General features: G+C 39.6%; 1 protein-coding gene across 1 annotated transcript in view; it reads left to right on the plus strand.

Moving 5' to 3' along the window:
* Positions 1 to 14115, plus strand: part of LOC106940398 (protein SZT2-like) — a gene marked incomplete at its 3' end in the record, with an annotated part of 44805 nt that overhangs the window by 6326 nt on the left and 24364 nt on the right. Inside the window, exons 4-16 of the mRNA XM_015023135.1 lie at positions 3554 to 3759; positions 3836 to 4072; positions 4471 to 4549; positions 4661 to 4749; positions 4914 to 5082; positions 5220 to 5337; positions 5816 to 5929; positions 6137 to 6340; positions 6519 to 6598; positions 10356 to 10494; positions 10610 to 10933; positions 11064 to 11271; positions 13606 to 13733. Coding sequence (XP_014878621.1) covers positions 3554 to 3759; positions 3836 to 4072; positions 4471 to 4549; positions 4661 to 4749; positions 4914 to 5082; positions 5220 to 5337; positions 5816 to 5929; positions 6137 to 6340; positions 6519 to 6598; positions 10356 to 10494; positions 10610 to 10933; positions 11064 to 11271; positions 13606 to 13733 — 2095 coding nt within the window. The remainder of the gene's footprint in view (positions 1 to 3553; positions 3760 to 3835; positions 4073 to 4470; positions 4550 to 4660; positions 4750 to 4913; positions 5083 to 5219; positions 5338 to 5815; positions 5930 to 6136; positions 6341 to 6518; positions 6599 to 10355; positions 10495 to 10609; positions 10934 to 11063; positions 11272 to 13605; positions 13734 to 14115) is intronic.

A 14115-nucleotide genomic window follows, 5' to 3' on the forward strand; every position in this document is an offset into this window, starting at 1 on the left:
TTTATAATGGTAACATCAATAATGTATTTCCACTTATAAGAAGTGGAGATTGTTTAATAATTACAACAGTACAAAAAAACCCTTAGTAATTTGTGCGTTTCTATTGTCTGGAGAACTATAAATAGGATTTTAGACCCCCACAACCCTCCCTGCCCCAGCGTCCAGGTTGTGCGTTACGGCCCTGTATGTGCTGTCACAGCGCAGCACCCAGTGCTCCTCCTGCGGCTACACAGCTCAGATGGCTGCACAGATTTGTGACACTTAACTTAATATTAATAATTTTAATAGCGTTTAGTTGCGCAACTTTACGAACACGTTCATTCACGGCTGTTTTCACGTTTATTGCGCTGTTCAAATTAGTCTTGGTGTTTGCAGTTTTCTGGAGCGCATCGTGAAGCTCGACGTCATTCACAAGTAAATTGAAATTAACAAAGACGCAGCAGGACGGATCATCCGGGAAATGATGGACTAAAACTAACTGGATGTCAGACAAATTCTAGTGTTTATGTCTGCTTATTTGCAAGCCCAAATTCGCAACTTGCAACTCATTAAATCTGCAAGCGACTTTAGAAAAAAACAAGCCCAAAGCTGCTTCTAATAATCAGACTTGGCGAGCGAAACTCAAAATAGTTCCTGTTTTTCCAGCAACAAAATGCAAATCTCCCTCCATTGTCTACGTTTCTGTTGCTGTTGATACTGTCAACAGCAACAGTTGACAGTATAGAAACGGTGGTCGCTAAATTACAAAAGATAATAGTAACGCAAAGTGATTTCGATAAGTAACTGTAGTCTGACTACTGGATTTGAAATAGCAACGCGTTAGATTACTCGTTTCTGAAAAAAGTGGTCCGTCAGTAACGTCTTACTGACATCACTGCTTACATGTTATGACTGGACCTTAAAACAGGCCCTCCACAGGGCTTCAAGGCTTCAAACAGTCCTGTAGAGCTTCTTTGACTTCCTGTGATGACTTTCTTAGATATTTTCCTAACAGGCAAAAACCTCTGGACAATAGGTTTATAATTCAGAGTAGAGAATAACAAGATTGTGATCTGATTTCCCCAGAGGAGGTCTTGATTTGAAGACATATAAATCCTTGGTATTTGTATAAAACAAATCCAATGTCTTGGTTTTGCTGGTAGAGCAGCTGACAAACTGTCAGTTCTGCTAGAACTGAATAATTCTCAGAGTCTGCAGAGCTTTTAAATAATTATTTTAGGTTAGTAGTTTGTAACTATGTCACTGGAGTTGCTTAGTGTCACAGTCGGTAGCACTGTTGCCCTGCAGCAAAAAGGCCCAGGGTCTTTCTGTATGGAGTTTCTCTCAGGGTATTTCGGTTTCCTCCCACAGTCTAAAAACATGACTGTTGGGTTGGCCTCTCTAAATTCTCCCTAGTTGTGTGTGTGCATGATTGTTTATCCTCTGTCTCTGTGTTGCCCTGCGATGAACTGGCAACCTGTCCAGGGTGAACACGCCTATCTCCCACTGACCGCTGGAGATGGGCACCAGCACCCCTCACGTCACCACTAGGGATAAGTGTGTAAGACAAAGGATGGATGGATGGACTTTATTACTGCTGTTTTAAAGTAGCTACATTTTTGAAGCAAGATGGAACATGGTGAACATAGGATAATTTCTTATGATTGTGTTGCGTTTGTATTTACTATTTTTCATTTATTTAAAGCAGTATATTGAGCAGTGAAAAACCTCATGGAATGTTTATCTTTTTGTATGCAAAAGTAAAATCATTTTGGTGATTTATCCTGTTTGTCTCCCTCCCAGCCCTTGTCTTCATTTCCAGTTCCAAATGCAGACCATGGCATTTGGAACTAGAAATGCCACCTATTTCTAGATAATAAAAAACTGACCCTGCCGTCCTGTCCTAACCCCTAGAGCATTGCAGATAAGGATTCATATCCTCTACAGGTGTCTGGATGCCCTCTTTTGAGGCCTTTCTACCTCCACAGGATTGATTACGATGCCATAAGCTTAGCTCTCCTTTATTTAGGCAGTTTGGTCCATTATTCTTTGCAGTTCCTCTCCATCTCCAGAAGGGTGATTGGGAGACATCTCTGCATCTATTTTCAGACCTCTCCAGAGATGTTCCTGTCCCAGGTGTACCTCGCCTCTCACCCATTGACTGCTGGAGATAGACACCAGCATCTCTTCCAAGCCCAATAGTGACCAGGGTGTATGATAAAGGATAGATGAATGGATGTTCTGGAGCAGGTTTTCATCCTGGATGTTTCTGTATATTGGTGCATTCATCTTTCCCTCTATCTTGTCTGCCAGTTCATAATGTTGCAAGATATTGCCATAACATGATACTGCCACCCTATTAACCTGGCTATGAACCGTGCCTGGTTTCCTCCAAACATGATGTCTGACATTCACACCAAAAAGTTCAACCTTTGTCCCATCAGACCAGAGAATCTAGTTTCTCTTGGTCAGAGAGTCCTACAGGTTTCTCTGGTAAACTGGTGAGCTGCATGGCAAATGAGTATATGTGTGTAGAATTTTAAGGAAAGAGATTAAGTTAATACAATTTGGAATAAAGCTGTAACGTAGCAAAATGTGGAAAAAGTGAAGCACTGTGAATCATTTCTGAATCCAGTTTAAGCCCAGCTCTATGCAACACCACGTCAAGCCTTCTCTTTTAAAGTGATGACCTGGGAATAGAGTTACTGTAACTCTTTAGCCTTCTTTCAGGTTGGAGGCTGTATTTTTTTATTTTTTTCTCTGGGGTTTTCCATCTTGCTACTTTTAAAGTATCCACTGCACTACATGAATGGGAACAAGCACCTACAGTACTATAAATAAGTGAAAGCAGCCAAAGTCTAAGCGAAAGTGTTAAATATCTTCTGAAAGCCTGGACAACTACAGATCAAGATCACTTCATCAAAGAATATAATTTTGCTGATTTTCAGTGTTAAAATGACTTAGTTTTTGACTGGCAAGGTAGACATAAAAATGGATGGGGATTGACATGTCACCTTTTTAAACCCTGTTTTGTCATTACTTTATTTTTTTGTCCATCTTTGTTATTTGGGACCATTTTTACACATGTTCTCACAGTATGTATTTATTTACCCATCTGTTTTACACCTTTTATATTGATTTTTTTCCAGTGGGTTTTTAGTTGCACCAAGTAAACCTAAAGTTTTTAATTAGCAGCTTTTGTCCCAATAAACAAGTCAGACAAACTGCAGTTGCATGGATTTGGTAATATACATCATGGATTTCCACAGCATATTTCCTCTAACAAATCCTATGTGCCAGGTGATTTGGTTGTATTATGTTGGTTGTTTTGTGTAGGACTTGGCTCCAAACACAAAAAGTTTACTCTTTGTCGTAATCTCACCTGTCTTTATTTAATCTCTAACTGGACAAAACTGTCTAGTTAGTACTATATGTGTTCTCAACAATTGTTACATGTCAAAACACAATAATATTAATCAGAACACTGAGTTAGATCAATCTGTGCTGTACAGACTCAACTGTCACAATGATCTAATAGCTCATTACTCACAGCTCTTTTTTTTTTTTAAATCAGATTGTGGATGAGCTGCGTGAGCAAATCCTGAAGCTTCGCTTCCCTCACCGTGTTCAGAACAAAGAAGCAACACCAAAGGCCAAGAGGAAGACAGTGGGCCAGGTGTCTCCATCTAAATCTCCCCTGGTTCCTGTGGTCAAGCCTGCTCTGTCAGATAGACCCTGTGTAGTGGTCCTCAGCAAGCCTCTTGAGAAGTTGCTGATAAGGTTAGTACGGGTCATTTAAGACGTACTGTTTTTCATCAGACAATCTGATTTTAGCATAAAATGAACTTCTTTACAGGTATGAGAAACTGCCACAGGACTTCAGGACTCCATTTATTTTCAGCATGGAAAATTTCCCAGTGCCCTTCAACAGCACTGTGCCCCTCAGCATGGCAGCCAACCGAACAGCCTCATCAACTCTGGCCTCGCTATCACGTTATTTCTTACACCGGCGGTGGGTGTGGGGAGTACAGAGCAGCCATGGACCTGCTGTGACCATGCAGGCTGTTGCTCACATCCTGTCGATGCTCTCTGAGTAAGTTAGGAAATTTTGACATTTTAGTTACTTTTATAAAGTAAATTACAAACACCAAACTTATTAGAAAATGTTCATGTTTGAGGGCATTAGCTTAGAATGCAGTTTGATAACAGAGGGACATTCGTCAGCTAGCAAAGAATAAAGGTCCACTCTCAATCCACTGGCATTACAGGCCAAAACACTGTGAATTAAAGGAGTAAATGCAGTGGTCACATTATTTTATATACATAATAGAGTAACTACATATTTAATTAAATATTTGGAAAATATGCATATAAGTTTAAAACCAAACAAGCTAAACCTAAATAAAATTCTGCACATCATCTCTCACTTTACTGGTGGTTCCCTGGTGACCTTAAAGGGTGATATGAAAATCTTTTTTAACATACTTGTAGGATTCGCCTATCGGAAGGTTTTCACTTTGCCTCTAGTGGGGAGGGCATCATAAACATGGTGACTGAGCTGCCAATGAAGGTAAAAAACAAGAGCTGAAAGCCAAGTCATGATTAGTTTGTAATATCTATGATATTCATGTGTGATTTGTAACCTGATGCCTGTTCTTTTTGTTCTCATCTTTGTCATCAGATCATGTCAGGCAACAGAGAGCAGGAGAGTCACTCTTGTATTGTTCAGTACATTCTGTTTCCACCTCACTCAACCTTTAGCAAGGACAGGTATGACGGCCACTGATGTTCGACAGCATCCTGTTCGGTTGTGTTTTGGTTAAGGTGGACCAGCAGTGTGACTTTGATATTGGCTCCATGTCATCAGAGCAGCCTTTCAATTGTAAAACATACGAGTTGTTTTCCCACTTATTGCAATCTTCTTGGCACTCCAGCTTTTCTACAGATGATGACAATGACACAGAGGTGGAAGCTGTGGACATGGACTCAGAGCTTAACCTGGTGACAGAATGTTGGGTAGAACCACAGAGTGGCTCAGTGATGAACTGCATGGACCAGCATCGACATTTCCAGGGCCTCATATACCAAGACATTCCACAAGCTGTGTGTATTACCTATGGAACAGCATTTGAATAGACTGACTAAATCTTTGTGTGCATATAGTTGGTTGTTGTTTTTTTTTAATTGTCAGCATGTAAGATGCCAGCATGCTTTGTTCAAAAAAAAAATTTTTTTCCTAGATTTTCCCAAGGGATCTGGCATGCATGTCCACCATGATGACATTTGAGTATTTAAATCAGCTGTGTCAAAATAAGGACCAGACCTGCTCTCTCCCCACTGCACACAAAGAAGTCCAAGGTAACAAAGGAGCACCTTAAAATGAGACTAACTGTACTTACCGCACCATAGAGATGTTTGCCCCTTAGCCGGCATTTTACCACCGCTTTCACAATTTCATACTAAAAATGTATCTATTTCCATTAACTTATATTGTTTTCAGAGTAAGTGCCGTTAAGCACTTATTATTGGGGTGACTGTGGCTCTGTGGGTAGCGTCGTCGTCTTGTGATCAGAAGGTTGTAGGTTCAGTTCCAGCTTCCTCCTGCCACATATCAATATGCTCCTGTGCACTTAACCCCAAATTGCCTCCCGATCTGCATATCAGTGTATAAATGTGTGAGCATTTGAGTGTGAATGTGACTCTAGTGTAAAGCAATTTGAGTGGTCAAAATGACTGGACAAGCGCTGTATAAGTTCAGTCCATTTACCATTTAAACCTAGTTGTGCTGAGTGAGTTTTTTTTGTGCATTGATCAATGAATGTGCTGTTCTTTACAGGAGATGTAACATTATCTGAGGACAGCATCCAAATGGTTCCCTTCCAGTTTGATCTTATCCAACTTCTTCCAAGTTGTCAGCAGGTTGAACTCTTCTTCCTCACATTCAATACAGGTACTGTATCTATTTGTCTTTCTCTCCTCTGTACTTACAATTGACATTAATATAAATTCCTGTGAATACATGCATTCCACAATATTTGTTTTATTATTATTATTATTACTCCTTCATTTATACAGGAACATTTCTTGAGACTCATTAATTTACAAGAGAGACCTTACATACATCACCAACTGTTTTCTTTGAAATGTTTCTGCTCAGGTGTGGCGAATGAAGATCTTATTCATAGCACCTCCAGTCCCCCCAATGAGCTCCTCCTCAGCCTCTTCCACACCAGCCTGGAGCAGGAACTCAGTGACAGAGAGATCCCGTTAGCTGCAGCTGACTGTTCTGCCTTTGTGAATCACATTTTAGAGCGAGAGAGAGATGACCATATCCCTCCTTTCTCTTCGTCTCTTATTAAAGGTTTGTCTGTTTCCCAAGCCTAACTGATATCTTAGTCAATGTGGACGGCTGTGTAAATGTTATACTTTACTCTTCCTTTGAGAAAACAATGAACATTATGTTATTTCCTGTTTTATCAGATTCAATATGAATTACACAAACTTCTTATCTAATTGTATCTGTTCTGTTTGTGCTTCAGAAGAATGTGTTAAACCTACAGAGAGAAAAGACACCATTGCTGGCAGCAAGGAGGTCTTGGGATCTACAAGCACTTTACAGGTATGTAATCTCATGCATTCTTATCCATATTCAGTCAGATTTACCTGGAGGGCATTTTAGCTTTTCTATTCTGTCGAATACTAAGGCCAAGTTCTTTTAACTTCAAGACTCTACGCATTTGGCAAAGCCTGATATTTTACACCTTGCCAATATTTATTAAATGAACCAAATTGTAATGTGTATAAAGATCTCTGTTTTATCTTATATTTCTATGTCTTAATTTATACACAAGTCTTTAAAATTTCACAAAGCACTCTTCTCAGGTTTGGGTGTTGACTAGGTCATTGCAAGATAATTTATTTTGAGGCATTCAGTTGCGTAAAGTAAGTATTTGACAGATGGTATATTTAACTGTAGAAAACTTCATTATCTTGAGATTTTTTATCTGCAGGAAAAGCCCATTCCATCAGCTCTCTCAATTGAAAGCATATGTACAAAGAACACATTTACATCAGACTCCCTTTTTTAAATTTTTAAGGACCAATGGAAAATGTGATGCTGTCAAAGGAGAATTCAGTTAACAGTTGACAGTTCTTGATGCTGGACTCATTGAAATAACTGACCACACCTGCTCAGTAATTTTCAAAGAATTTATCTCAGAACTAGGGTTTAAAACATCATTTTACATACAACAAATCATTATTTCAAGAATCTTTACTTTGGTGTAATTTTTCTATAGGATCTTGTTCCTGACGTTGTGTTGCTTCTTCAGATGAAAATGAAAACTAATTTATTCTGGTCTGTCCTTTGTAAAAGTAAAAAGTGTTCTCGTAACTTGAGGAAACTTATTTTTCTGTCTATAATTTTATCAAAACCTGACATGAATATGTACCTCTGTTTTTTTTTTACCTATTAACATGTTAAATTTGCTGCTAAATGTTGTCTGTTGTACATCTCACTGTAGAAGAATTGAGCAAAATAGTTTGGCAACAAATTTGAAGGCTGCTCATTCTTATAATTGTAGACGCTTTAAGGACATAATAAGTTTCTTTTACACATTTCTTCAGTGATATAGTGTAATAATATCTTGTGGTTTTGGTATAACAATTTATTCAACATAATTTTAAAACCTAATAAGTACAAAACAATGTTTATGCTATCTTTATGAAGAAATTTAATGGTTTAATGGGATAGGCTTATATTTTAAGTTCCTGAGATTTTTACCATGATTGTTTTGTCATGTTAGAAAGAAGTTGCACCCTTTGTTCATGTTTTTCAGATCAAGATTTGATAAAAAAAAATGTTCTGGTATCTACCAGTCTCAATGACTATATGAATTCTGCAAGTGTAAAAAACATTCAAAAACAATATGTTTTCTATCTTAGATTCCACACGTCTCAGCTGGCATGTTCAGTCTTAAACTCCATGACAATTCACATAGAGTATAATTCAGCAAGAATGGCGTGTTTGGAAAGGTATCTCAGAGAACCTTTTTCCCTTACACTAGCGTTTCTCAATGGGGCATTCAGAGGACGGCAGGGGGCACTGGCAGAAATATTTACTAAAGGGTGCGCTGCGATTCCGTTGGGGGGCGTTTGCTCAAAGGTAATCTTTGCCCCTCATATGCACAACAATACCAGTTTAGACTTTGAGCTACTTGCTAAAAACTGAGGTGTGTAACATTAAATCATGCTGCAACTGTATCAATGGTAGCTCTTCTCTTCAGTGTTTCTGTTAGCTTCTTGGCGCAGCTCTGCCCTCCTGATACTGGTAGCTTCACCGCATCAGTTCAGCATTACATTGGCTAACGGCCCCGCTGTGATTCACTTGTCAGGTTATAGGTGTCTGGTTTTCAAATATTTTATGTCCTAAAATATTTGAACAGACATTATTTTCAGATAAGAAGTAAGATAATATTGTTGAAATGCCATGGGTTTGATGAGAACACATATAGTACTACTTATTACTTAGTTATGTTTTTAATTAGATTGTATTTTATATATTTATTTCTTCAATATTATTTTTCATGTCAGTGTTAATGTCATGAGGCTGATGACTCCATGACACTTTCAATTTGACTCATTAGGATTGGATTAAGAACCAGATTTGTTCTTTGTAATTTCTATCAAGTAAAATATTAATCTATAAATCAATAGTCAGGTCTATATAAAGATATAATCCATGTTTCTGTCTCATATTTCTATGGCATTAAAAGGATCTGAAACTTTTGTTCTTAAAGCACTGGCTTGCACAGTAGGTGAAATTTTATGGTTGATATGTCCCATTCTCCTGAAGCAGCACAGAGCTGCACCACCAGAAACTGACAAAAACGCCTAAGAAAAGACGAGTTATGATTGATATTGTTACAGTTCTATCCATGTTTTAATGTTGTAGAGCTCAGTCTTTTTTTAAATAGTTCAAAGTTTAAAATGCCATTGTTGTACATCTTTTATCTAGTCATTTTGCAATAGTTAACAACTAACATCAGAAAATGGCACAAAACAAAAAAGTGTTCTACTCTGATTGGCTGCTGATGAGCCCATCAATTATAAGTTGAATACCCATTGCATTTTTCTTAGACACCTTTAAAAATGATTTCTGTTCACATGGCTTTTTTGTTCTTTGGAAACTAATAATTCATTAATGTGTTTCTCTTTTAAGGATTTTTAATGACACATACAGAAAATAAAAATCAAGATGGCAACAATAATGATAGTAATATTAATCATAAAATAATATTCGGTGGATAATGGATAATAGATAGGAGGGCACTGGCCCAAAAAAGGTTGAGAAACACCGCCTTTGACAAACAATTATGGCAGCATAATTGTTCAGAAACACAAGATTTCTGAACAATGTAATTTGGAATGATAAGTCTAAAGTATGGATGTTTTGACTGTACTGCACATAAGGAGAAAGCCAAATAGCCTCCTGACTACCAGTAGTTCATTTTTGTCCTCTGTAGAGGACATTTCTAAACTTGAATATCTCCCACCCCCTGCATTCTATTGAATTAATTCCTTTTGGTATCTAGAGAGGACATTTAGGGCTTTTCAATGATACCACATGTGAAGGGGTGGGACTTTTGTACGTACCGTTTTCTAATTTATAAAAATGGCGTTCATCAGTAATAACACATTTTATGGGAAGAGACAAAGTAAGTGCATAAAACCTTTTATTACCTTACAAAGACTGTGGGATTTTTTTTTAAAAATGGTAATTGGACAATATTTTTTTTCCTGGTAGTCAGGAGGATAGAGCATAGTAAATTGTCTCAAACCATCTGTAAAGCACAGCGGTGATCATTTGTTTTACAGCTTCAGGATCTGGATGAATTTACAGACTTTATAGAGCACAGACTGGTAGGGACATTGGGTTAAGTTGCTTCAGGTGCCTTGCCCACATCAACATGTGCCTGAAGGAAGTTGGATTCAAACTCACAATTTTTTTGAAAGGCTATTTACTCTATTCACTGAGCCACAATGTCCTGGGGACCTCAGCACACCATAAAGTCTGTGTATTAAAGTTATTTTAAAATTAGATGGTGTACCATAGAAGTTTGTCTAAAATCGAATGGTCAATATAACAGAGAACCCAAACACAGCAGTAGATCTGAATTACTGAAAAGGAAAATAATATTCTTAGAATCAAAGAGGGTGGGTGTAGTTTCTTTTTATATTTTATATTACTAATACGTTCATCCCTGGGTGAACGTATTAGTAAAGGGAAACTTTGTTACTGTTGTAACTAGTCTTTAATGGAATACGGTAGGACCAACATGTACTCTTGCAATGGTGTAATAAACATGGATTTTCAGAGTTTCAGTAATGCAGACCTTGTTGATGAGGAACCTCTGCTGTTAGAAAGAAGCTCATTCGTACCACAGTGGAGGTGCTATGCCAAGTACGTTAACTCCCAGCAGCTCCTCCTCACATTCCTTCCTGCCACCTTTGCAGGTACACTTATACTTTATTTTTGTGCACTGAGAAAGAAAACACCTACATTTTTACTTTAAATTTGGGATTAGATGTGTGGATGAGGTATAATGTGCATATTATATCTACTTGTCAGACGTTCTTATGTTGATGGCATCAACATTGGAGACTGAGCCTAGAAGTACTGTCAGTATGCAAGAGGATGATACCTTGACTCCCAGCAATAAATCTCAGGCAGACTCCCTGTCAGGTTCCACCAGTGGCCCTGATAAGTCAGAGTCTGGCTACAGCCTGGTCTCTAAACTGCACAGGAGCTCCAGCTGTGGCAACTTCTCAGGCAAGTCGTCTCTCCTTACATCTCCATCTGAGAGCCACACTGGGCCTATAGACTTGCTGCATGTGGAATCTGAGAGTTTGGACAGTAGACTATCTGAGACAGATACTGGGACATCATGCTCAGGTTGGTATTTTGATCAAGCCAGTGGTTGTGATAACATTGCTGTAGATTAGTTCAAAATGAGCCAATTGAAGGAATAACCAATGTCTTAACACACTCAAACATGACCATAATAGTACTTAAACTGTTCTAGATCCTGGAGGAAAAGAAGGAGTCCAGTTTTCTGAACCACAGAAGGATGATTTGCGCATCAGTTTCAGCAGGCAGGTTTCCCAACAGAGCACTAGTGACAGCAGTCATTTAAGGTGTCCAGTTTATGTCTACAACTGCTCACTGGAGCACCTGAAAGAGCAACTAATACACCCTAACTCAAGTTGCCAACCTAAGGACATCTTTTTCAGGTAAGGAACTTACTTATTATAGGACTGTTCATCATATAGCAGAGACCAAACTGAATCAGCTCATATCTGATATGAATTTAGTTACTATAAATACCACAAATTCACACACCACTTGCAGTGCTATTAATTGGGTGAAGAGTAGTTTAATCTGTAATGCTAAACTGGCTTGGAATCAACTTTGATGTACTTTTTACTGGTTAAAGTTAAGCACAGTCACAAACAGATTTGGGTTTCCATGCCGACTCCAGTAAACCACTGGAGTCAGCAGTTTGGAAAGGACGTACCAGAAAATCAGAACTGGACAAAACAGCAGTGAAAGATTGTTGGCTGATCTCATCCGTTTTTTTCCGCTTATCTGGAGTCGGGCCTGGGGGTAGCAGCCTAAGTAGGGAGGCCCAGACTTCCCTCTTCCCAGCAACTTGGGCCAGCTCCTCCGGGAGAATCCCAATGCGTTTCTAGGCCAGCTGAGAAATATAGTCCCTCCAGTGTGTCCTGGGTCTTCCTCTGGGTCTTCTGCATAGAACACCTCACCAAGTAGTCATCCTAACCAAATGCCCGAGCCGCCTCAGCTGACTCCTCTTGACGTGAAGGAGCAGCGGCTCTACTCTGAGTCCCTCCCGGATGATCGAGCTTCTCACCTGATCTCTAAGGGAGATCCCAGACACCCTACGGAGAAATCTCATTTTGGCCACTTGTATCCTTGATCTCGTTCTTTTAGTCATAACCCAAAGTTCATGTCCATAGATGAGTAGGAGTGTTGATCGACCAGTAAATTGAGAGCTTCGTTTTTTGACTCAGCTCTCTCTTCATCATGACAGACCGGTACTGCGCCCGCTTCACTGCAGACGCTGCACCAAACCACCTGTCGATCTCCCACTCCATTTTTCCCTCATTTGTGAACAAGATCTTGAGATATTTAAATTCCTCCACAGGGAGGATGTCCACTTGGGGCAGGACATCCTCCCTGACCCGGAGAAGGCTCTCTACCCTTTTCTAGCTCAAGACAATGGCCTTGGGTTTGGAGGCACTTATTCTAATTGTGGATGCTTCACACTCTGCTACGAACCGCTCCACTGAAAGCTGTAGACACGATGTGATAAATTAAGTAGGACCACATCGTCTGCAAAAAGCAGAGTTGCGTCCGAACCTAAACTGATCCCCCTCAACACCTTGGCTGCGCCTAGAATTTTTTTCCATAAGTAATAAACAGAATCTGTGAAAAAAGGGCAGTCTTTACGGAGTCCAACTCTCACCAGAGACAACCTCAATTCACTGCTGGCAATGCGGACCAGACTCTGACACTGGCCATACAGGGACCTAGTAGCCCATATCAAAGGGCCCGGTACCTCCTACTCCTGGAGCACCCCCTACAGGACTCTGAGGGACATGGTTGAAGTATGCGAAACCCATGTGGGCTGGTTGGACGAACTTCCACAAACCCTCCAGAACCCTCCAGGGTGTAAAGCTGGTCCAGTGTTCCACAGCCAGGGCGAAAACCACACTGCTCTTGCTGAATCCAAAGTTTGCCTATCCGACAGACTGTCGGATAGGCCTGAATTGGCCTGGTCTGCCAATTCAGGCGAATTGCCCCTGGTGTCCATGCAGTATTGTAGAGCTGTGTCAACCAACACAGCCCTACAATATCCAGAACCTTAAGAAATTCTGGACAAAGCTCATCCACCCCAATGTCTTTCCACCTTGGGGCTCAAGACAATGGCCTTGGGTTTGGAGGGACCCAAACCCAAGCCCATGAATCAAACAAAAGATTCATGGCCACCTCTGGATCAGCGATGTGCGGTCAGGGGAGAACTCTCCTGTAATCCTGAAAAATAAAATGGATGCTAATAATGATGAGAGAACATCAATTTTTTTGTATAAATTAGTTTTTTTATTTGTAATGTCAAGAACAGTGATTTTTTTTATTTATGGCAACAGTTTTTTTTTACATAACAGTTAAAAAAATACAAGTTTGAACCCAACAAAAATAAAATGATTTAAGAGCCACATTTACAAGGTCTTTCCACCTTGGGGTGGAAAAGGTCCTTGGGGTGAAAAGGTAGAAAGACCTTGGGGTGTAAAGACCCCAAGCTTTTTAACCACCTCAGTGCCTCTTCTGATTTGTCTTATCTGACAATGACATGTCAGCAACATGTCTACCCACTCCACAATTCATTTGGAAAAAGGAATTCCAGATGAAGGAATTCAAGTGCTCTTTGTAGATGGTAATCTTTCCCTTGCAGGCTTTTTTGCTATGTAATGCTTTTTCCATGTGATATTGGGTGACTGTTTTCTTTATTTCTGCCCTTAAAGCTTTTTGTTTTTCTCCTTTTGCAGGTCATTATCTCAAGACCGCAACAGTCCATCCCCCTGGACAGACCTCCTGTCTCAGCCTTATAAACATAAAGAGCTTGCTAATTACTGCAGCCTGCTCCAAGAACATTACCACCAGAGTTATGTTAAAGGTGACTTGACTTTAAATTAGGAATCCTCAACTCCAGATCACAAGGGCCTGTGTCCTGCAGGTTTTAGATGTGTTTCTGTTTCAACACACCTGAGTCAGATAATCAGGTCATTAGCAGGACTCTGGGGAAATTGGCCTGGTCCTAATACTTGCACTTCCACCCTTGTGTCCTTCAAATGTATGTTCATGTTGAAGGGTTTAAGTGCATAATGTGTCCCAAATCTCCATATCCGGCCTTTGCCCTATCCCTTTTGGATCCTATATCTGCACTTCTGCTAAGCCTGCATCCAGCGGACTTTGTCAAATTGTATTACCCACAATTCAGGCGGAATTATGGCAGTGTTTTTGTCTTTATTTAAAATTCAAAGAAAATGGTATGACAA

Source organism: Poecilia latipinna, unplaced genomic scaffold (genome assembly GCF_001443285.1).
Source record: "Poecilia latipinna isolate Pla-1442-1.1 unplaced genomic scaffold, P_latipinna-1.0 Scaffold3211, whole genome shotgun sequence".
Taxonomy (NCBI): Eukaryota; Metazoa; Chordata; class Actinopteri; order Cyprinodontiformes; family Poeciliidae; genus Poecilia; species Poecilia latipinna.